This window comes from Ipomoea nil, unplaced genomic scaffold (assembly GCF_001879475.1).
Source record: "Ipomoea nil cultivar Tokyo-kokei standard unplaced genomic scaffold, Asagao_1.1 scaffold0688, whole genome shotgun sequence".
NCBI classification, from domain to species: Eukaryota; Viridiplantae; Streptophyta; class Magnoliopsida; order Solanales; family Convolvulaceae; genus Ipomoea; species Ipomoea nil.
The window spans coordinates 2,466,211-2,490,932 of record NW_017617116.1 but is presented as its reverse complement, the minus strand read 5'-3'; the positions used below and the strand labels follow the sequence as shown (position 1 = coordinate 2,490,932).

The window sequence follows — 24,722 nt, the reverse complement described above, 5'->3', positions numbered from 1 at the left end:
TTTTATGGCCTAACTAATATCTCAAAAAAAAATTTAAAAGAAAAATATGAAATAGGTTTGACCTAGACACATGAAAAATAACCAAAGCTTAACGCGTCAAAAGTCTGGATACATTGGTAGAAAATGTGGACTAGAACATATCAAAACATATTATATGTATCAATCGATGCTCTCCGATTCTTAAATTAGTAAAAACTAGATGACAGTATGATTACATTGCATGAATAGAATGTTTTGACACCCAAACAAATACGGGAGATTTGATTTTCATAATGTTGCCTTCGCAAATTCAAGCTAAAAGATACAGATTAACATGCAAAATCTAGATCTCTTATTACAATATTAATTAATACAATGAATCCCCTTACCAAGCTAAAAAACATTGTTGTTTTTGTTAATCATTTAAGGGATTACTTATTATTTAACATGAGTGGTTAATCTTAACACTATCTAAATAAAAAATGTAGTCGTAGAATAAAGGTAGATTTTGGTATGTACAAAAACAATAAAAAGTCAAACCAGCTTAGTTGACGTGAGTGGCCGTGCACTCTTGTCCCTTAAGAGAGGTCAGACCAATATTTTGTTCCTTATCTGAGTATGATAGAGCTAGTTTAGAACACCTCGTGGTTTGAAAAAAAAAAAAAGAAAAAGAAAAAGGAATAAGGTTCAAATTGACCAGTGAACGTAACCTGAAAATGCAATTAGACCACTGAACGAAAAAAAAAAAATACAATTAGATCACTGAAGACTCTAAAAAAAAAAAGAAAAAGAAAGAGAGACGGGGTGGCCGACCTTCCCCCCTCTTCCTTCGTCTCCGTCTCCGCCAGAGACGAAGGAGGGGAGAAGGGGGTGGCGTGAGACGAAGGACCTGTCTCACGCCACCCCGCTTTCCCCTTCCTTCGTCTTCGGCAGAGACGGAGGGGGGGGGGGGGGGGGGGGGGGGGGAAGAAGGGCCGGTCATAAGCATGTAACTTGCTATTAGGTAAAATTGTATTTTTTTAGAATATTCAGTAGTCTAATAGTATTTTTTTTTTTTCATTTAATAGTCTAATTGCATTTTCAGATTATCTTAGAATTTCAATTTTTTGTATTGCTTACTTTAAGCCGATGTATTAACCAAAAGACCATTATGGCCCTAATTTAAATCCCCTATCTCACAAGTCACAACCGCAAAGTCGGAAACTACATGTCAAATTTTTAGTCAAACTTCCTTTATTATACGGAGTAGTTTATAGTATTTATTTATAATAATAATATAAATATAAATAACACACGAATTTTCCTTCTCCGCTCCTCCTTCCTCTAGATTCTAGGGTTTCTCTTCTTTATTTTCTGGGAGCCCCATCTCTCTAGTTCGCTCCCTCTCTCCATTTCTCTATCTTATTACTGTTTTCACTGTAGCCCAAGAGTTCATATGTCAGCGCTACCAGCTCCCTAAGGTTTCTAATTTTCTTGATTATTGATTTCTCTCATTCTTTCACTATAATACTCAACAAATTTCATCGTCTACTTGATGGACAAAATTGAGATTCATGAGAAAGATTCCGAAGAAGCTGACAATTCCTGCAAGAATGCGCCAAGAAATTCAGATGAGACTGTCGATTTGAAGAGCTTGGAGGAAGATGCTCCCAAAAAGGCCGAGGTTTTCGACTCGATTATTGATGTTTCCGGGAAAAGTTTCGACTTTCCTGTGTTGGAATGCGAAGGAGGGGAAGTGGAGGGTTTGTATGTGTACAAGAATACATTCAATTTGATCCCGAAAGCGAGTGGGGGCCTGGGGAGACTGAAGACGCTCAAATTCTTTGCCAACGATGTGAATTTGTTCCCTCCTGGGGAGCTGAAGAACTTAGTTGAGCTCGAGTGCTTGCAAGTGAAGGTGGCGTTGCCGGGCTTGACTGGGTTGGATCTGCAGAAGCTCAAGGGCTTGAAAGAACTTGAGCTCTGTAAAGTACCCTCAAGGCCTTCGGCTTTCCCAATTTTTAGAGATATCACAGGGCTTAAGCGGCTAACAAAGCTCTCTGTTTGCCATTTTTCCATTAGGTTGGTGTTTCTCTCTTTTTCTGTCTTTTTCACTCTTTTGGGTTTTGCAATGAATAGAACTCCCTAATAATATTTAGGGTGTTGTTATGTTGTTTTTCTCTGTGAAGTTCTTTAGGAATGGTTGATACAAGTAAAGTTTTACCCTAGTATTGATCATAGCTGATTCTATATCTTACATTGGGGATGGGTGGTTACCTTAGGACTAAAAAAATTCCATCTTGATATCCTCTCTTTTAAGAGTGCTGGGAACATAATGTAGTTTTTTGAAGAGTTATTTTATCTTCTATTTGAACCATTTTCGGATAGTGGTTGAACTACTTTGGCAAAGTTCAGGCTTTAGAAATATAGCATACTGAATGATCAGGATATATATAGGCATCTAGCTAATACATGGAGTAGCACTATTTTCCATAAAGTATTGGCCAACCAATATTTTCTTCTTCAAGCTTTGGAAATGTTGCTCGAGAAATTCTGAATGCACATTTGTTTAATCATGCAATAGATGCATGATTATATGATTATACCAGTGTGGATGATACTTTATGTTAATGCTTGGTTTGATGAGTCATGGCTTTATATTAATATACATAGCGATCTAAGTGAATGAGCTTAAGAACCAACTATAGTGCTGATGAAGTGCAGAAAAACAAGGAATTATCTTGTCTTCACAAATTGCAAGGGTATAACCAGCTGCACAGTATTCATTAAATTGATTGTAAGTTGTGTTAGGGATGTCATATCGATGCGTGGTTGGTGTAACGGAAAGCTAACCGGCGGAGAATTCAATTTTCTTATTCAATTCCATTTGGGAGTTAGGAGTTTAATGTGATGCTGGATGGAGCCTTATAAGTTGTATTGTGAAGAAAATATGTCAGGGTCCTCAGGGATGACTGAATATAGGCAGATATATATATTTTTTGAATGTACTAAATACTCTGTGTGCCTTTCTTTTCTGGCGTTTTGTCTCATAAATCCACCTATGCTTCCTATTGTTCTCAATTAAATACTTCCCAACCAATATCAATGAGTCACTTTTAAAGTAAACCCACTGACTTTATTCCAATCTATCCTTAGTTGGTAGTTGTCTGTACTCTGTAGATGTCCATTAAGATTAAATATAGTTGCCTCGGACTCATAGTACTATTGAAACTGGAAATGGGTTGTGTAGTTGTTAAGGGTTAGTTCGGTTTCCACTGATCCAGTAATAGGTCCTTTGAATGGCTTGCAGACTCTGCTTAGTTGTGTTTAGTTTCACCACTATAAACTAGTATGTATCTTCTTTGTTTGATAAGTATTTAGCTGGAAATTTAAGTTCTTGAAGAAACATTTGGGATTGTTCAGTTGACTCAGATTGTCTTGTCTAGATCAATCTCCCAGATAAACTGTGGCATCAATACTGTTTTTACTATTTCTTTTGTTTCCATTCATGATTCATTTGAAGTTTAATTTTTAATTTCTAAACTTTTTAATCAGTTTGTTTTAATTAAAATTAGTAGAATGTTCTCTGTAGAAGAGTTATTATTAAATCCTTAGTTTCTTCTGGATGCCTGCAGATTCCTGCCCCCAGAGATAGGCTATCTCATCAATCTGGAGTACCTAGATATTTCATTCAATAAGATGAGGAATTTACCAACTGAAATAACATATCTCAACTCATTATTATCACTGAAAGTTGCCAATAACAAATTGGTTGAAGTTCCGTCAGGCTTGTCTTCTCTACAAAGACTGGAGAATTTGGACCTTTCTCACAACAGATTGACCTCCTTGGAAAATCTTGACCTTGGTTTAATGCATAATCTTCAGAGACTCAATCTTCAGGTATGTATTAATATCAAATTCATTTGCGCGTTTACTTATGTCCTTTAAATTTTGGGTGAATGAAAAATTTATTATGTGACAGGCTCCCTCTAGTCATTGTTGAGATTTTTTTGCATCTTTGGCAACTATATTCTCTGATAAAGTACGCAATTCATTTCTTCACATCTGGATGGGCTTGAAAACTTATGTTTGATTGCCTTAACTAAAGCAATTTTCCCCATCTTGGCATTATGATAGGATAATAGACTTCTCCAGTGTTGCGATATACCATCTTGGATATGCTGCAATTTGGAGGGAAGTTGCATAGATGACTTGTTCAATTCATCTTCAGAAATGGATGTTCTTGAAGAGACTAATGGCAGTACCCAACATGGTAAAGGCTGTGGAAACTCTATTTTCCTCCTCCCATGCGTCAAAATCAGTCCCCATGTGCTTATTTCCCAAAGTCTTGTTATTTTGTGTTTAATTGATTTGCATCTAACAAGGTTTAATTTGATGGGTTAGGCTCTTCTATTGCGTCATTGTCTCATTTAACTGGCTCAGCACCAAATAGTAGATGTTTTGGGCCACGAAAATCAAAGCGGTGGAAACGGCGGCAGTACTTGCAGCAGAGGGCACGCCAAGAACGACTGAATAACATCAGAAAGTGGAGAGTGGAAAACCAATCCTCAATTCAACAAACTTCAAAAGAATGTGGTGCTTGTGAACATTCTGGATCCACCACTGTGGGTACTGGTTCTAGCAAGGAGGAGATTTCATCTCATTCTAACAACATAAATTCACTCATTGATGATATTGACTTGAAGAAGGATAGTGTAGAAAAATGCTCATGTGTTGTTCCTAACTCCATTATAATTTGCAAAGAGGTGAAGGATAGCTGTATTGAAAGTGATAGATCATTAGAATCTTTTTTAAATGCTGCTAGTGCAGAGGATGAAGTTTCGTCTGCTGGAGTTTGTGACAACCCTTCAAAACCAAAAAGGCATTTTGATGGGGTTCTTGAAAATCCAAAGCCAAGAAAAACTCGAAGACCAACCAATCCTGATGATTTATCACGGAAATATAGTGATCTATCATTTTGTAGCACTGATGATCTCCTGCCTGATGGTTTTTATGATGCTGGACGAGATCGACCATTTATGCCACTGAGCTTTTTTGATCAAAATTTGCAACTCAGTTCACGAGAAGTCATTCTTGTTGACAGGTAATTCTATAATTCCAATACTCATATTTGAGTACATTTTATTTATTCAATTTAGTTTTTTTTTTTAATGCATTGTAAATTTAATTTTGATCAGGCAAAGAGATGAAGGGTTGGATTCCATAGTAATGCGTGCTCAGGCATTAGTATTTCGTTTTAGGCAGATAAATGGTTTGGTCAAGGAAAGAGGACATGTGGCCATTGATCACCTTCAAGTTGCATCATTGCTTGCGCTCTTTGTGTCTGATCATTTTGGTGGAAGTGATAGGAGTGCTGTTATTCAGAGGGCAAGAAAAGATGTATCTGGTTCAAACTATAGGAAACCTTTTGTCTGCACATGCTCTACTGGAAATGCTGACAGTATGAATAAGGCCACGGAGCAAAGTCTGAACAGTGTACAGGATATTTTTTTGCTTGATCTTTGTGAGAGATCTCTTCACTCCATCAAGTCAAGGCAAAATTCTGCTGTTGTTCCAATTGGTAGTTTGCCATTTGGCATTTGTAGACACAGAGCTTTGCTTATGAAGGTATTTTCTTTAGGAATCCAGATATGGTAGATAATGCAATTAATGATAACTTAAACTGATATTTTTTATTGACATTTTCTCCAGTATCTTTGTGATCGGATTGAGCCTCATATACCTTGTGAGCTTGTTAGAGGGTACTTGGATTTCTCTCCTCATGCCTGGAATGTCATTGTTATTGAGAGGGGTGGCAGATTGTTTCGGATGATAGTTGATGCATGCCATCCCCATGACATTAGAGAAGAAACAGATCCAGAATACTTTTGCAGGTTGAGATTTTTGAAGATTCTATGATCTATTCTTTATCATACTAGGGCCTTCTTAGTTGTAGGAGTATGCATGACCTTCACTTAGTTGTTTAAGTTGATGTCTTGTGTTGTATGTATCAGTTCTAATCATTACTAACTGCGAATATCCTTTTCTCTATAGCAGTGCTTCAATCCTGAAGTTTTAACTGTTATTTTATTTTCTTCTGTATGGAATGTTGCTTATAAGTAATGGTTAAATAATTTGAAATCACTGTCGTCACATACCAAAGAGGGAATTTCTGCTTCTCTTTTGCTATACCATTTCTATAAATGGCTATTCAAAATTCCTAGTTGGTTTTTATTATTAACAGCTCTTAAAAGGACATCTTTATAGACCTGTTGTTTGCCGGGATTAATTATATGATTTCCCGTTTTGCCTTACAATTTGTTTGCCCATTTGTGTGATACTTGCTGACTGTATTACTTATATCTAGGTATGTTCCCATGAGCCGGGTCAATTCTCCTCTTAAACCTGCTGGCAATTCTGCTTCAGGTTCCTTTCCTGCTCTATCTGCTTCTGATGAAGTTGGGAAAGTCGCTTCTACAACTCTAATCCAATGTAAACTGGGATCACTAGAGGCTCTGGCAAAGGTTTTTGCTAAAATCTTAACTTTTCCATAGTCATGATATTTTCTTTTTGATCCCTGTTCTTTGTTTTCTCTGACACTTCGCAAGTATTCAATGTAAAAATCCTTCCTTTTATGATTTTTTATTGAAATTTGGTTTGTTTTTGCAGGTGCGAACTTTAGAAGTACAAGGATCATCAATTGATGAAATTCGTAGTTTTGAATTCAATTGCATAGGGGAGATTAGGATGTTGGGAGTTTTGAAGCACTCCTGCATTGTAGAGATTTATGGTCATCAAATTTCTTCAAAGTGGAATCAATCAGCTGACGGAAATACAAACTGCCGCCTTTTACGGTCTGCCATTTTGATGGAACACGTTAAAGGGGGTTCGTTGAAGGTGATCATTTCCCGTTTGAACTGTTATACTCATTTACTTCTTGCCCTATATTCTTATCTCCCTATTTGTCATACTACAGAGCTATTTAGAGAAAGTTTCTGGAGCTGCCGGTGAGAAGTGTCTACCAGTCGAATTGGCACTATTTATTGCCAGAGATGTGGCTTCCGCCTTGAGAGAGTTGCATTCTAGACATATTATACATCGTGACATAAAAGCCGAAAATGTTCTGATTGATTTGGACAAGAAGAGGGATGACGGTACACCTACGGTAAAGCTATGCGACTTTGATAGAGCAATCCCCCTTCGTTCTTACTTGCATTCATGCTGCATTGCACACACTGGAATACCTCCACCCGATGTTTGTGTTGGGACACCTCGTTGGATGTCTCCTGAGGTATTTCGAGCAATGCATGAGCGCAACATGTATGGATTGGTGAGTTTCTCCGTGATTTCTGGTTTTTTTATTGTATTACCAATACATTTTCTAGAGTGTCAATTCCATCTAATCCTATGATGACATTCTTCCTCGTGTTTCTGGTGTAGGAAGCTGATATCTGGTCATTTGGTTGCCTACTCTTGGAATTATTAACTCTTCAAGTTCCATATGCCGGATTGCCTGAATCCGATATTCATAGTTCTCTTCAGGTAAAGTTTCTTCTCCATCTTCAAATTTCACAGTTCTATCAAGTGTGGATTGTATGTTGAATCTTGAAAATATGCTTTTTACATGGTCTGAGAGGCGTTATATTTTGAAATAAACAGATGGGAAAACGGCCAAAATTAACAAAAGAGTTGGAGGCGATGGTGGAATCCATGGAAAAGTTGGAGGAATTGACGGCTTCTGATTCCGGGACTGATCTAGACGACGGGCCTCAAAGTGAGTCGGTTCTTTTAAGATTTCTTGTTTCTGTATATTATTGGTGTACAGAGAAGAATCCATGTGACCGCCCAACGGCTGAGAGCCTTCACAATGTCTTGTTAAACCGAGCTTGCTCAGTAATTAATAATAGCTCAAGAAGTAGTAGTAGTAGTAGTAGCAGTAGCCCAGAGGAATGATAGGTTGAGATTTTTAATGAAAGCATTAATTGGTTGCGAGTTCCAAATTTTTGTAGTCCTAGGGAGTTGCTGCATTAGACAATTTAGGACCAAATATTTGGGTAGTTCCCCCAATGAGTGCTGTAAAATATTATATTAATTAGTTTATTTAGGACTCTATTGAACTTGCCCTTGTTCTCAATCCATGCTTGACAGTTGAACCAAAATATGCACCTGGTTGGTTGCTCATTTCAAAGGAATAAAAATATTTTTACTTTCAATCTCTATTCTCTCAGAATTTCTAGTTTTGAATCTGATCGAGTCGAGCTTTGAATTTGCTTATTTTAATGTGATCTTTAAATCTACAAATTAAAAGATTAGTTTGTTGTGTGTCTTTTGGTGTATTTAGAAATTGTTAATTAAATTTCTGATAAAAAAAGATTATCTTGATATCATCTTTGGCACTTAAAGTTCCAAGTATTACACAATATGATATTTATTTTGACTAATGTTTCAAAAATGACATATTTAGTGCGTAGTGAATAGTGATTATGTGCAGTGGTTTTCTGGAAATTTTGATGGGGAGCATAGTTCAAGGATAAGGCTGCAAATTTAGTGCAAACTGCTTTTTGGGCTGTGTTGTTCCACTCAGTTCTTTTGGTTTATGTTGGGTTTGTTTATAAATTTCTTTTCTAGAGATTTTGAAAAAAAATCCTTTACTTTCTCCCTTTAAATACGGACTCGGTACACCATGCAAGGTGGATCTGAGTCTAAAATACACAATTTACATATTAGAATGTTTGCAATTTGAATTGTGACCATGGACTCGGGTTTACCATGCAAAGTGGACTCGAGTCCAAAATACACAATTTACATACTGAATGTTCCCAATTTGAATTGTGAACATTCAATATGTAAATTGTATATTTTTGGACTCAGGTTCACCTTGCAAAGTGGACCTGATCCACAGAATAATTTGCCTTTAAATACAAATTACACAGTTTTTTTGCCTTTTAGTGTTCATTGCAAGTTGAAGATCTAAAACACAAAATCCAATTTCATGTAAGCCTGGTAAGTTTAGATTTTTTGGCTTTTTGCATTGATCAACATGCATATTTCAAAACCTACTTCCGTAGTGATTTTTAATTTTTTTTTTTCTAGATCATTAATGGTTTATAGATTATTAATTTTCTTGTGACAAAGGTGGAACTGCCCACCCCAAGCGCCAGTTTATGGAGGGGTAAACCATGATAACTCAACTGATAACAGAGGTTAGATTTTTACTTACAAGGAATTATACTGTCGCTGGTGAGACTCGTTTTTGGTCTTTTGTGATAAATTTCACATTTGTGACCAATTGAGCTGCCATGCAAGTAGATTATTAATATTTTGAGGTTATTAATGGTAGATTATTAATTTTTTTACTCTTTCTGTTCTATTTTGTATTGGGTTATGTTAACGAGACTTGACTAAAGTTATTTATAATTTAATTTTTCATAATATTAAGTTTAGTATTAGTATGTAAAACTTATATATTTAGAAACTACATTAAAAGTAAAAGTACTATTAAACAAAACAAATCAAATTTAAAAATTATAAGAAAATACTAATAGAAATAAGCAAAGAAGAAAGAGTTAGTTTGACTAATGAATAATAAATAAGACAGATAAAATGAGACGGGGGACTAAGATTTTTGCATGGACCATCATGCATACATTTAAGACTAGTTTGGGTGTTAACTAACTAGCATCTAGGGACTAGGGTTAACTAAATCCGTAAACAAGGATTAACTTTGATACCAAGGACTTTCTGGTTCACTGGTATCAAGTTGCTCCCCTAGCAATTATGGTCCCCTTTCTTTATAATAAATAAATAATAATAAAAAAGGACTGATTTTGATTTACGAAAAAATTTGTAGTCGCTATCTGAATGTGTGGTTTGAGTGAAACTTACCTTGTAACCTTAGTCAACAATAAATGACAACGAGGTAAACCAATTTTAAGTTGTCTATATCTAATTAACTCAAATTGAGAAGGACAATAGATAATTCTCATTATAAGTCTAATTTAAAACTTTGTGGTTACCAAGTTGCACAACCAACTCGACATGGATCTAGGGATATGTGATTCGGGCCTTAATCATCCCGGCCTCAAGTCGAGATTGATCATAACGCAACCTTAAAACCAGTAGTTTAGATTAGATATTCCCTAAACAAGGAAGGTTCAATCGTAACTATCTCTATTTTTTACTTAATAGAAAATGGACTACAATAAGATAAAGTTTCCTATCAAGTTAGACTCATCATGGCGTGCTAAATATCTAAATATAGATGAAAAAATAAAAAAAATTATTATTTTTCTATTTTAAGGTCGATAGATAATAGATGTTGTTTTGTCACTTGGTCAGTATTATATGCCAACACAAATTATATTACTATAATTTTATATTTATATGTTTCGTCCGTACGTCGTATGCACTTTTTGAGTTTTGTCTTTGACCACTTTGTCACCCTTCACCACTCATCAATTGGTGGCCAATTTGAATTTGATTATTATTTTTTAAATAGGAAAGGGAGAAGAAAAGTATATATGTTTATTAGTGCATCACCTTTTGGTCCCATATTGAACCTGGACATGATATGGGTTGAAGTTCAATTTGGTTAACGATAAATGCAAATAATAAAAAAACTAAAATCAAGAGGCCACAATGCCACTTTTTCCATTTAAATTATATATATATATGCTGTGCATATTTGATTTCAACAATGGCAGCCGTAACACTATGTAAGGCTCCTAATATAAGCATTAGTAGCACTCATCATATCTACATATCCTTTTATTTTATTTTTATATACAATATTAATATTTACATTTTATACAATAAAATTAACTCAATCAAATTTTAACCAGATCATGGGGTGTTTGGTAAATATATGTATGCTGATTGGGTTAGTGAGTTTGACTAGTTGATATCATTAATTGATTGTAGAAAAGTGTTTGGTAAATTAGCGGTTAGCTGATAACATGCAAAATAAATTTCTCAAAAAATTGATAGAAAAAGGTACTTTGAACAACTTTTTGAATTTTAGCATTTTGAAACAATAAGTTGTTACAAAAATTAAAGCTAATTAATCAAATACTCATATTGATTGTTTAACCAAGTCAAACAGCTAATAGTGATCAAATAAGTCAAAATTGGCTGATAAGATAACTATATTACCAAACATTGCACATGCCTCATTTAGAGAATAACTTTCTCAATAGTATAGATTATTTATTCATTTTGACAAAATCTTAAATAATATTTTTGACAGATTAAAGATGATTCTCATAAAGAAAGCACTAAAGGCCACTTAAATTTAAAAGACATTTGATATGATTCGACAATAAAATCAATTAAATAGTGTGTGTGTATAATAGGTTCCTCTTTGTGAGAAATGAAAATAAATTTAGGCGGTTTATCTCAAAACAATATGGCACAAATGATCTATACTTAAATAAAAAGAATGGTGACATTTTTATAAATATGTAGAAGTTTTATTGCATCATCTTGGAAAAAATAAGAATGATTTTGGAGAAAAATAACATTGCTTTGGTTAAAAAAAAAAACAACATTAATTTGTGGAAAATCAACAACGCTTTGGTAAAAAAAACATTGCTTTGAAATTTCACAATTTTAAATACAAAAGGGAAATGACATTTTTGTAAACATGTAAAAAAAAATAAAAATTTATTCATCAATTTGAGATAAATCCACTTCATTTGTAAAGAAATTCATATTCAATTCTTTCAATCCAATCCACTAAACACGTCTTTCTAAGATTAGGAAGTCTAATACACTGTTTTGCGCAAATTATGCCGTTGAAGCATGATGAACAAACGACATCATTTTTATTGGAAAAAGAAATTAGTTAATGTACTGTTAACGGCGTTTTGCATTGAAAAATTCTATTTACACCACCTATTTAGTAGGTCAAATAGCTTTATAGGTGGTGTAAATGCAAATTTGCTATTTACACCACTAACATTAAATGTGGTCAAAGATTATTATTTGTTTTTAATTTTTTTAATTAAAAAAAAAAAAAAAACAAACAAACCTCCCTCCCTCCCGTCACCTTCTCCGCGGAGAATGCAACTGGGTTGCCTTCTCCGGTGAGAAGGCAGCCCAGTGAAGGAAAAAAAAAAATGAAAGAAATCATCGCCTTCTCCAGTGAGAAGGCTATGGACATGCCTTCTCACTGGAGAAGGCAACCCAGGGGTCGCCTTCTCATCGGAGAAGGCGACCCATGTAGCCTTCTCCGGTGAGAAGGCAGCCTAGTGGGTTGCCTTCTCACCAGAGAAGGCGGGACACTGGGCTGCCTTCTCACCGGAGAAGGCGGGATTCTTTTTTTTTTTTTTTTTTTTTTTGAATTAATTAATTATTATTTAAACATAATAAATGTGATTTAATTAAGGTGATGCAAATAGCATTTTGATCATTCATTAGGCTATTTACACCACCTATGTATTTATTATAAGTTTTTAACTTTTTATATTTTCAATGTACTTTTTACCCCATTTTAGTCAAAGAGGGGTGCAAATAGCAACACCCTTTGCATTCTATGTTCAGATTATGAATTTACATTTATTAAATTATGAATTTTCTGTTATGAGATTATAACTTTACAGTTATGTAATTATGAATTTTCTGTACATTCATAATCTCATAACAGAAAATTCATAATTTCATAACTGCACATTCATAAATCATGCCTGCACATTCATAATTTATGGGTGTTGAAGAAACTTGCGCGAAGAGAAAGTGAAACCGCAAAATGTGAATATAAAGAAGAAAAGTCGCGCTGTTAAAAAAAAAATAGAAGAAGAGAAAGAAAGATTGGTGGAAGACAACGGTTACCGTTTGGGACCGTGTTCACCATGGATGGTGAACACGGTTCCATGACATAACGATTGACTGTTTTGAGTAAATACATACAATGTCCTATCAAATTGTTACTTGTTTACGTAAATATCACCACCTTTTTAAAAGTCTATATATTCATTTCTTCATCTTTTTAAATGAAAAAATAATGAGATTTATTCTTATTTTTTGGATGAGCAATTATTTTTATATAATTTTTTTCTATACACTAGTAATTTCTACACATGATTCACGAACTTCTATCCTAACATTAGAACTTGATTTGAAAGGTAAATATATTATTAATTAAACAAGTTACGTAATTGGAGTAATATACTAATATTAGTCGACTAGTATCACCTTAAAATGTATTTTAATTTATATAAAAAAAAAGTATAAAAGAAATAAAAGAGGTAAGGAAAAAAATTATTTTCATTTTGACATCTCGATGAACAATTGGATACATAATATTTTACGAACTTTTTAGGCTAATAGAAAATGGATTTAATTTACAAAATTTTTATAACAATTTAACAAATTAAATGAAATTAGCTTGATAAACTTATAAAATTTACTAAAGAAATATGATATGACAAATATCACATTGAATCTTTTAGATTTAAAATAAATAGGAATAAGGTTCAAATTGGCCATTGAACGTAACATGAAAATGCAATTAGGCCACTGAACGAAAAAAAAAGTGCAATTAGGCCACTAAACTCTCCAAACGTATGCAATTTTACCGGATAGCAGGTTACCATCAATTTTAGCAGGTTACCTGCTTACGTGGCAGCTTAGTTGGTATTTTTAATAATTTTTAAATAATTTTTAATAATTAATTTTAATAATAAATTTTATAAAAAAATTGGAAAAAATTAAATAAAAAAAAAATAAAGTCGTTTTTATTTTTAAAAATTTTTTTTTAATAAAAAGTTATTATTAAAATTTATTAAAAATTAATTAAAATTTATTAAAAATGCCAACTCAGCTGCCACGTAAGCAGATAACCTGCTAAAATTGAGGGTAACCTGCTATCAGGTGAAATTGCACATTTTTGGAGTGTTCAGTGGCCTAATTGCACTTTTTTTTTTCGTTCAGTGGCCTAATTGCATTTTCAGGTTACGTTCAGTGGCCAATTTGAACCTTATTCCAAATAAATATTAAGTATGAGAATGTCACCCAAGTCAAAGGAAAAAAAAATGAATAAATTCTATTGTTACTTTCTTGTTTGGTGGTGTTAGAGATTTGTGAATCAATTGCTAAAGATTTTAAGTAAAGGTGACATGACACAATGATGGTGATCCAAACTAGGAGCACTTCTAGTCCTTCGTTGGCTCTCATGTTTATCACGTGGCTAACTCTGTTGCTCATGCATTAACTTTGCTTGGTTTGAATTACTCCATTCCTTTATGTTCTTTATATTTAATTCTTTGCCGAACTCGATTCAAGTTGCCTTGATGTATGACTTTCGGGGGTTCGCGGCCTCCCGGACTTCTTATCAATAATTAAAACCTTCTTTTTTTGAAAAAAAAAATGTCTAAAGAGTAACGGAAACTTTTAACAAAACAACTAAAATCGCCACTCTATTAACACCTTGAGTATTAAAGTTTATTAAAGTTTTGTGATTGTGTTTAATAAGAAGCAATTGGACACGACTAAAATTCTAAAAAGTAATAGGATAATTTTGTTTTCTTTTAAAATTTGTACCAATCAAATGCCAATGGTTTTGATTAATTTGTATCAAAACTTAAAAATGTATAAATAATCAATGAATCTAAAATGGTGGTACACTAATCACAAAACGGTAGTAAATAAATAAAATTATGTGAAGAAGTCATACCACAAATTATGTATCACAAAGCGATAGTAAAAATTACTTATACCATAAATGATGAAGTCAATGACTATCAACCTACTATTAACCAAAATCATCTTATTATGAAACAAATTAAGAATAAAAAAAGATCATCATACTTTAATAGAGAAACTAAAATAGTTGATACTGAGACAATAATTTTCGTTTTTTTTATAAAGTTTATTATTTTTATAACAATTAAGATTAAATTAAATTTGGTAATAAGATGACATATTGAGTGATTAAATTGGATCCTTCTTGCATGGTTCCTTTAGAAATATTTTCAAGGAGCCATGGCCATTAAAGTGTCTAGGTTCATCCTCCCAATCCTTCATATATACTACCGATCGATAATCTTGGCCTCTAAATCATCCAAGAGGCCAGAATCTTTTTGTTTACACCTTTGAGGCCCTTGAAATTCTTGAATTTCTAAAAGCATCCCTCAATCTCCCTCCTCCCTAAAACCTCCCATTGTTGCAGACACAGCTTCTTCTTCAATCTCACATGGCGGCCATGGCTTCACTTTTCCTTCAAACTCCCGCTTCCACTCGATATTCGCCGAAACCGCTGAAAACCCAATTTGTCCAAGCCTTCAACCTCTCCCTCTCACCCCGGGTCGCGCACAGGGCCCGACCCAGGACCCGAGTTTCATGCGCGCTGATACAACCCGACGGCGGGAAGCTCGTGGAGCTTTTCGTCGAGGAATCAGAGAGAGAAGGGAAGAAGAATCTGGCACTGGGTTTACCCCGAATCGAGCTCTCCAAGATCGACCTCCAATGGCTCCACGTTCTCAGCGAAGGCTGGGCCAGCCCATTGCGAGGCTTCATGAGAGAGCGCGAGTTCCTCCAAACTCTTCATTTCAACTCGCTCCGACTCGGCGACGGCTCCCTCGTCAATATGTCTGTGCCCATCGTGCTCGCCATTGACGACGCCCAGAAGACCCGGATCGGCGAGTCGAGCAGCGTCGCCCTTGTCGACGATCAACACCGGACCATAGCCATTCTCAACGAGTAAGCCCAATAATTTCATTTTGAAGCTTGCCCTAGGTCTATGAATTTATGATAGAATTTCTGATAATTTGTGTTTTTGGGTTGATTCCAGTATAGAGATATATAAGCATAATAAAGAAGAAAGGATAGCAAGAACTTGGGGCACAACTGCCCCAGGTTTGCCATACGTTGAGCAAGCTATAACTAATTCTGGGAACTGGCTAATTGGTGGGGATTTGGAAGTTATAGAGCGGGTCAAGTACCATGATGGTCTTGATAGGTTCAGGCTTTCCCCAGCAGAGCTTCGAGACGAATTCTCCAGGCGAAATGCAGATGCTGTGTTTGCCTTTCAGCTCAGGAATCCAGTCCACAATGGACATGCTCTATTGATGACAGATACTCGCCGCAGGCTTCTTGAGATGGGGTATAAGAACCCTGTCCTTTTGCTCCACCCCCTCGGGGGTTATACGAAGGCGGATGATGTTCCACTTCAGTGGCGAATGAAGCAACACGAGAAGGTTGGTTCGAGTTACTTCTTTTAATTCTCGCTATAACTATCTTTGTGGCTCGAACATGTTACATGTGTGATTGGATTGTACTAGGTTTTATGCCTCTCGAAAACCATGTTTTGGTTGCAAATTATATCATGCTCTACATTGCATTGTGCTCAATGTGTAGTTCAGCTATCAGCTTAGACTTATAGTTGAGATGGAGCACATGTTTCAATTTGGTATTAGAGCTAACTGCTATAAGCTCTCACACGTGACAGCTGCTTCATTCTCTTAACATATTGTGGGTGTAAATCATTGAAACATCATTAAATGAGGCGTAGCAATGTTGTTATACTTGGTGTGCGTGGTGTTCTGGTTTTGTGTTGATAGCTCTGATCTCAGGTTCTTGAAGATGGTGTGCTTGATCCTGAAACTACTGTGGTTTCTATATTCCCATCGCCCATGCACTATGCTGGCCCGACTGAGGTGCAATGGCATGCAAAGGCTCGTATAAATGCGGGTGCTAATTTCTACATTGTTGGCCGTGATCCAGCTGGAATGGGGCATCCAGTCGAGAAGAGAGATTTATATGATGCAGATCACGGGAAGAAGGTGTTGTCAATGGCACCTGGCCTAGAGCGCCTTAATATCTTGCCTTTTAAGGTACCTAGAAACCACACCACCACCACCACCGTTTATACGAACTTATATATTTTGAAGCTTTTCTCAATATTAATTTTCGTCCTGTAGGTTGCTGCATATGACAAGACTCAGAATAAAATGGCATTCTTTGATCCATCAAGGCCTCAAGATTTTCTTTTCATTTCTGGCACCAAGGTATCTCTTTTTGGTTATTTTCATAAATTAGGAAAATGCATAACACCAATGCAATGTCATACATTTCTTTTTGCTTATGCTCTGTATATAACTAACGCGATCCCCTTATTGTAGATGCGAACACTGGCAAAGAACAAGGAAAACCCTCCAGATGGATTTATGTGCCCCGGGGGATGGAAAGTGTTGGTTGACTACTATGATAGCTTGGCTCCAGTAGAAAATGGCAGGGTCCGTGAACCCGCTTCAGTTTGAAGGTGCGGTGTTAGTTATACGAATATGTATTGTGCCACATCTGGGAAGCTGTCAAAACACAATTTGGCCACCTGTGTATAGTATAGTTGTGCCAAAGATGATTCCTTTGTTGTGCAAAGTGTGTGGATGTGAAAGGTTGTCATAGGCTGGTTCACTTTGTTGTGATTTCATGAAGAATAATGCATTGCTATCTTTCTTGTGCCATAATTCTTTTCTTAGCTAAAGGGTAGTTTTCTGTGTTGACTTCAAAATTGCAGTATTTTGATGCATGTTTGTGCCTCATTCTTTGTAATTTGAAATTTATTTTCAAAGTTAAATCCCTTTATAGTTTTCAAAGTTTTGGCCCAAGGGGTGTATATTTTTATTTGGGGACTTATTTGATTGAGAAAGTCTTGACCGGATGGGACACCCATTTTTATATTGTTAAGAAGCAATCGTTATATCGTGGACTAGGGTCCACAGTGCACTGTAGACCCTGGTCCAATATATAGAATTCATGTTCATAATGAACAGAATTCATGTTCATAATACACATACACATAAATAAGATATAATAAACATGAATTCTATGCATTGTTTATGTGTATTGCATTATAAGCATGAATATAATTCTGTGCATTATAAAGTACAGTCAAATTCTGTGTATTGGACAGAGGTCCACAGTGCACTATAGACTCTGGTCCACGATATAATTTGCCGCTAAAAAAGGAAGCAAATATACTAAGGAGGTGCTGCCAAGGAGTTTGTAACTTGCAACCTCCACTATATAGTATATGACAAAAGAAACTTCACATATTAATGTAATTACACAATTCCTCTAGTATTATCGGTTTGAATTTCTTTATAAGATGATTTAGGATAACAAGCTTAATTTTATTTTAAGTTTTCATCATACTAACGGTTTTTTAACTCATATTTTAGGGGCACGTAACTTGCAAATAATTATTTAAGACATTGTACCTAGTGATTGTAATGTATAAATCATTATTTAGTATATTCAAAATGTGTTGTTGGCTAACCCCATCCAAGTTAGTTGGACTGTTAGTTTGGTAATTAAGGTTTCAAGTTCAATCTAACCAGGTTGGTCAGACTGTTAACTTAATAACTACAAGATTTCAAGTTTATTCTCACTAAAAATGGTCTATTGATCTTCTTGGTTTGAGTAGGTTAGTTAGGCTGCGCATCGTCCTTAGATATCCCAAAGGAGAAGAGAGCAAGCTAGATCGGCCCTCATAGGTAGCTTAATTGATTCTCGAGTATTAACATATAGATCAGACCTCTTGTGGGAATGACTCCACTCCACTAAGTATTAGACTAGGGAGTAGCGACTGAGTAATTACGATTTATTTTTTATTTTGGTAGAAATAAAAGTAGGAGTGTGCCAAAGATTTTGTGGTCAAATGACATGGAGTGACTTCTCAAATGGAAATTTTAGTGAGGGCAATATTGACTCATTTAGTTTCAGTAGATTGAGAAAATATATATGAATAGATAGTACATGTAACAGGGTCAATAGTACTCAGAATAAGAAAAAAAAAAACGTAGGAGTGTCCCCAAAGATTGCGGCGTCTGAATGGGTGGCATAATGGCGAGGTAGAATAGAGTGGAGAAATACGAGTAACGTAAGGGCATGCCAGCATCTTGTGTCTCCTAAACACATCATTATTCTCCACTCATAATTATATTCACTCAAACACACCCTTATACTTGAAGCAATACTTATGAATTGCCTCTACTCTTCGTGTATTATAGCATCTGATCCTCTTAAACTTCACTAAATCTAATTAACCTATATCTTCTGTTAACACATATATATGTATGATCCAGTTTTCACAACTATCTTCCATTCATCAAGTTTATACGCTGCAAATTTATCTTCCATCATCCATCTCCTGCTATTGAGCCCAATATTGAAAAGTTGACCTCTTTTGGAACAGTAAGTATACTAGTCTCACTTTATACTTCTCATTCAATCTACTAGATTTTCATCTTTAGAGAAAGATGAAATGGAGATCCAATGCCATTTTCAGTATTTTTTTTTTTTTTTTTTGATTGACAAGGAAACCCTCAACAACTATTTGCGGGGTGAACTGGTAAACCAGCCTAGGTTGCTCAAAGCTGACTAGCTCAAACCAAGAAAGACTAATAGACTGCTCCCGTTGGATGTTAAACTTGTAATCTTGTAGTTATCAAGTCAACAACCCAACCAACTTGGTTCCGTTGTTAATATGATAGTCCGTGGACATATTGATGTGTTCTGTTACAACAAAAAGTTTAAACTGATAGTGAGACTGCACATTTATAATTTATATGTTAGATACTCTATATCCCCAAGTTCAATTAGTATGTAGTAAATGACTCAATAATACACAATTTTCAGATTGCCGGACAAGCTAAGGAAAATGATGATGCAGTGGTGATAGAAATGGCTTCTTTAGCAGAGGAAATCCCTGTAGGTTTTCATGGTAAACTAGATGCAGTTTCAGATCCTGCCGGAAAACTTCAAAATGCTGAAGAAGTTAGATTAGTGCCAATGCATCATGAACAAGAAGATCCAAGAATGAATGAGAAACTTCCAGACTTGAAGAAAGATTCTAAAATCTCCGAGGGAGTTAGCACGAAAACCTCCTTTCTCAACTACAATGACATGCTCAAGAAAATGTTGGCCATAGATGATATTCATGGCGGCGCTTTTGACATGGCAGCAGGGAATGGAGTTTGTGATGAAGCATTATCCAAAAATGGGATTACAGCTCTGTTGCCTGCCATTCATTTGAAAATGGAAGAAAGCGAGAGAAGGTTCGGCAATGGCGATCATCAAACATGGAATCTGCAGATTGGGAGGAGTACTGGGAAATCTCCAAGCTTCGATTTTGGAGTTCCCTTTGATGCTGCAAGTGCAAAGGCTTCATCAGGGTTTGATGAAACGCCATTATTGCTTCATCCTTTCCGCAAGACGCCGGTTAGAAGCTTATCCATTAATGACTTCCAGGACAGGATCATCCGAACCAGATATGGCCGGAACTCAGTAGACTACGACGCCAAATCTGAAGCTCCATTTCTGAACAACAATAATGGGAATGATGAGAAAACGCAGGAGAGTTTTGGTTCTGATGATATGGATTATTGGGCTGCAGAGACAAAGTTGAAAGGAAATGGAAAGCCAAAGGCAAAGGCCTTCTTCAGCGCATGCATATGCTGCATTGCATCAACCGAATGAAATTATTAAATTAAAACAACTGTGAAACCTTAATTTCAATTCTTAATTGTTTTGTCATCTTCCTGTTCTACATATATTATTGATGTTGTAATATTTGGTTCTGTTTGTTCTACATATATTATTGATGTTGTAATATTTGGCTCTGTTTCCTTGGTTTTGTTTGAGTTAATTCCAGTAATGGTCCTCCGACTATATTGATTTTCCAAAATTAGTCTCTGACTTTTAATTTGGACACTTTAGGTCCTTAGCGGCGAAATACGAAGAATAATACATAGGAAGGTGAAAGGACGTGCTTACTCGTTCATTTAAAATCCAATTAACCGTATTCTAATGAAAGGACCTCAATTGGAAAGAAATTGAAAGTCAAAGGACCTAAAGTGTTCAAATTAAAAGTCGGGGACTAATTTTGGAAAATCAATATAGTCGGAGGACCATTGCTGGAATTAACTCGTTTTGTTTGGATGAGGAAATTCTAGTGGTCTAGTACAGAGGCACCTTGCTCTCATATGGGAGTTTGTGAGATCGAATCTCTGGAAGTAATATTGACTCTTTGTGCTTCAATAGATTGAGAAAGTAATTATGAATAACACTGCATTGTAATAAAGTCAGTAATATTAAAAAAAAAAAAATGTCTTTCAGGTGCAATAATGTGACGTCCCTTAACAATAAGAAATGGACTAGCTCTCTCTCTTTATCAAAACGTACTCTTAGTTAGACTTGGGCGGATCTCAATGGGTTGAGCCTACACACCATATGGGCTGCTACATGGACCACATGCCATAATTATGCCATCAAGTCTTTTAAGGATAACCATTTTTTGAAAGTTCAAAACTATTATATGAGTTTGTCAACTCATTTTGATAAGTTTTTATTTTGAAAATATTTGAAATTTAGAGATTTCAATATGTTTCAACTTTCAAGTATTTAAAAAAGAAATTAGAGTCCTGTTTGTTAACATAGCTAATAAGCCAATTTTGGCTAGTTTGATGGGTCAATAGGGTACTTTAAGTGTGTTTGGTAAAATAGCTTATTGGAACACTAAGCCAAAATATGAAAAGCTAAGAAGAGTTAAGTTTTTGGTTAGCTGATTGACCTTAATTATGAAATGATTATTTTACCCTTATCATCCCTAACATTAATCTCTCTCGTTGTTGTTCATTTGCTCGCCTCTTTTTTCTTTTTGTTTCCATAACAATAATAATGTTTTTTTTTCGTTTTTATTTCACTCATAATAATAATAATAATAATAATAATAATAATAATAATAATAATAATAATAAAATAAATAAATAAATATTGTAGAAGTAATTTAATAGTTAATAAATTATTACTACAATATGTTTATGCTTTTATAGATCATTTTACATACAATCAGCTAAAAGTAAGCAATCAATTTACCAAACACTTATTTCACAACTAGCTAAACTATCAGTTGGTCAAACAAGCTAATTGAATCAGATATCAACCATTTGCCAAACACCCCAATGAATTTTTTTTTAAAAAAGTCATATAGGTGCAAAAAGATAACAAACTAGCCCACAAAATTTGCATTAGAAATTTAGAAGTTAATTAGAACATGAGAAAATATATATAATCTGGATCATCATCAGTTGATCTGATTCAATCTCATTTAATTCCTGATATTACTCAACCCACTAGGATTAGGTCCACGTTTATTGTATTTATATTGGGAAACATAACAAGAATAAGAATAATTCAAAGCCCGCAGCAAAAAGGGCAAAAAGATGTTACCTAATGAAAAAGGTATATATGCATGGCTGCATATATGTTGAATGCTTCAAATTAAAGTAGTGGGAATGGGGATTGGCAGGAGAATTTTTGACTTTGAATCTAAAGAAATAGAATCTGCTTTCGTCTAGAAACCATGCCACTACTGACTACTGGTCTTAGCATAGACCGTTGAATAAACTTGCTAAAATTTTGTAATAATAATAAGGAATATGGGTCAAATAGGTCACTGAATTGCACACCAAACTACAATTCGACCATCAAACTTAAAAAAGATGCAATTAAGTTCTTGAACTACACAAATTTATGCAATTAAGTCCAAAATGACCTGTTTACCTGCCAAGTAGGTTGCGGATTTTAAAAATAATTTTTAACAAAATTTAAAAAAAAAAAAAAAAAAAAAAAAAAAAAACCAGAATGGCCGTCCTTCGTCTCCATGGCAGTCCATGGCAGGAGACGAAGACCTTCGTCTCTAGCCATGGAGACGAAGGACGACCGGAGACGATTCGTCTCCAACCGTTTTTTTTTTTAATTATTTTTTTGTTTAAAATTATTTTTAAAATTCACAACCTTCACGTCAACAAAGTATCAGGTAAACAGGTCATTTTAGACCTAATTGCATGAATTTGTGTAGTTCAGGGACCCAATTGTATTTTTTTGAGTTCGATGGCCTAATTGTAACTTGGTGTATAGTTCAGTGGCCTATTTGACCCTTATTCCTAATAATAATAACAATAATAACAATAATAATAATAATAATAATAATAATAATAATAATAATAATAATAATAATAATAATAATAATAATAATAATAATATACAAATGTTAAAATGTGAAATTAATACTTAACCAAAGATCTTTAGTTCGAGTTTTAAGAATACAACTACTTTATATGAGGAGTTGTTTTGTCATCTTTGAGATTCTATCCAGCACGATCAGTAAGGTGTGTGGTTATTAGTCGATTAGTTGATCGAGAAAGCCTGTGGTTAAACAAAAACAACTATTATCATTATTGTTGTTGTTATTACTATGAGTTATTGACATGAATCTGAATTTTTTAGCGGAATAATTGAGGTAGCAATGTGGTTAAATAAAAAGTGGAGGATAAAATATAAAACTGTGATTATATGTGATCTTAGGATTAAAAGTAGGATAATATATTAAAGATGCGATCGATGAAAGCCATGCATTGTTGATTCTGTAATTTGACAGCTTTTCTCTACTAAATAAGAATAAAATGTGACCAATAATTTTGTTACATTAATCTTTGTTAATTGCTAGTGGTTGAATGGAATAATATAAGGGTGTGTTTGGAAACCTGGAAAATGAGTTCTGGAAATCATTTTCCAAGTTTTCATTGTTTGGATGTGCTTGGAAAATCAAGTCAACGGAAATCATTTTCCATTGACTTTGGAAAATAAGCTTGTTTTGGAGGAAAATGACTTCCCCTTTTTTTGGGGGGAAGTCATTTTCCAACTTTTACACCAACATCATCAACATTATACCACCATCATCACCACCACTACTGCCGCCGCCGCCACCACCGCCACCACACCACCACCACTACCACCATCAACATCATACCACCACCACCACCACCGCTGCCACTACCACCACCACCGTACCACCGCAACCATCGTTGCCGCCACCACCACCACCATAGCACCGCCACCACACCACCATCACTACCACCACTGTCGTCACCACTACCACCACCATATCACCGCAACCACCGTCGCCGCCACCACCACCACTACCACCATCGCCGCCGTCGCCACCACCACCATAACACCTCAACCACCGTCGCTGCCGCCACCACCACCATACCACCGCAACCACCGCCACCACCACCATACCACCGCCACCACACCACCACCATCACACCACCACCACTACCACCACCACTACCGTCACTGCCACTACCACCACCATACCACCGCAACCACCGTCGTTGCCGCCACCACCACCGCCACCGCCGCCACCACCACCATACCACCACCACCATCACACCACCGCCGTCGCCACCACCACCATACCACCGCAACCACACCACCACCACCATCACACCACCACCACTACCACCGCCACCACCACCATACCACTGCAACCACCGTCGCCGCCACCACCACCACCACCACCACCATACCACCGCCACCACCACCACCATACCACCGCCACCGCCACCACCATCACACCACCGACGCCGCCACCACCACGACCATACCACCGCCGCCGCCACCACCACCATACCACAGCAACCACTACCGCCGCCGCCACCACCATACTACCGCAACCACCATTGTCGCCGCCACCACCACCACCAGACCACCGCCGCCGCCACCACCACCATACCACCGCCGCCGCCATCGTCGCCGCCACCACCACCACCATACCACCGCCACCACACCACCACTGCTACCACCGTCATACCACCACCAGTTATTATTATTATTATTATTATTATTATTATTATATAACAAATAACACCACCACAATATTTTTGATATATTATTAGTTATTTTTTATTATATTTAAAATT

General features: G+C 35.8%; 3 protein-coding genes across 3 annotated transcripts; all 3 read left to right on the top strand.

Moving 5' to 3' along the window:
* Nucleotides 1-1,284: 1,284 nt before the first annotated feature.
* On the top strand, nt 1,285-8,171 carry LOC109175888. The gene is made up of 11 exons (XM_019325256.1): nt 1,285-2,040; nt 3,594-3,858; nt 4,096-4,231; nt 4,363-5,062; nt 5,157-5,586; nt 5,671-5,852; nt 6,326-6,482; nt 6,628-6,855; nt 6,935-7,288; nt 7,399-7,500; nt 7,618-8,171. The coding sequence occupies exons 1-11, from the start codon at nt 1,514-1,516 to the stop codon at nt 7,909-7,911; spliced, it is 3,375 nt and encodes a 1,124-aa protein (XP_019180801.1). The 5' UTR covers nt 1,285-1,513; the 3' UTR covers nt 7,912-8,171.
* A 6,808-nt stretch (nt 8,172-14,979) lies between these two features.
* On the top strand, nt 14,980-17,454 carry LOC109175889 (ATP sulfurylase 1, chloroplastic-like). Its single transcript, XM_019325257.1, has 5 exons — nt 14,980-15,654; nt 15,746-16,151; nt 16,527-16,787; nt 16,875-16,961; nt 17,076-17,454. The coding sequence occupies exons 1-5, from the start codon at nt 15,149-15,151 to the stop codon at nt 17,211-17,213; spliced, it is 1,398 nt and encodes a 465-aa protein (XP_019180802.1). The 5' UTR covers nt 14,980-15,148; the 3' UTR covers nt 17,214-17,454.
* Nucleotides 17,455-18,737: 1,283 nt separating this feature from the next.
* On the top strand, nt 18,738-20,568 carry LOC109175532. Its single transcript, XM_019324800.1, has 2 exons — nt 18,738-19,149; nt 19,594-20,568. The coding sequence occupies exon 2, from the start codon at nt 19,639-19,641 to the stop codon at nt 20,431-20,433; it is 795 nt and encodes a 264-aa protein (XP_019180345.1). The 5' UTR covers nt 18,738-19,149; nt 19,594-19,638; the 3' UTR covers nt 20,434-20,568.
* Nucleotides 20,569-24,722: the final 4,154 nt, after the last annotated feature.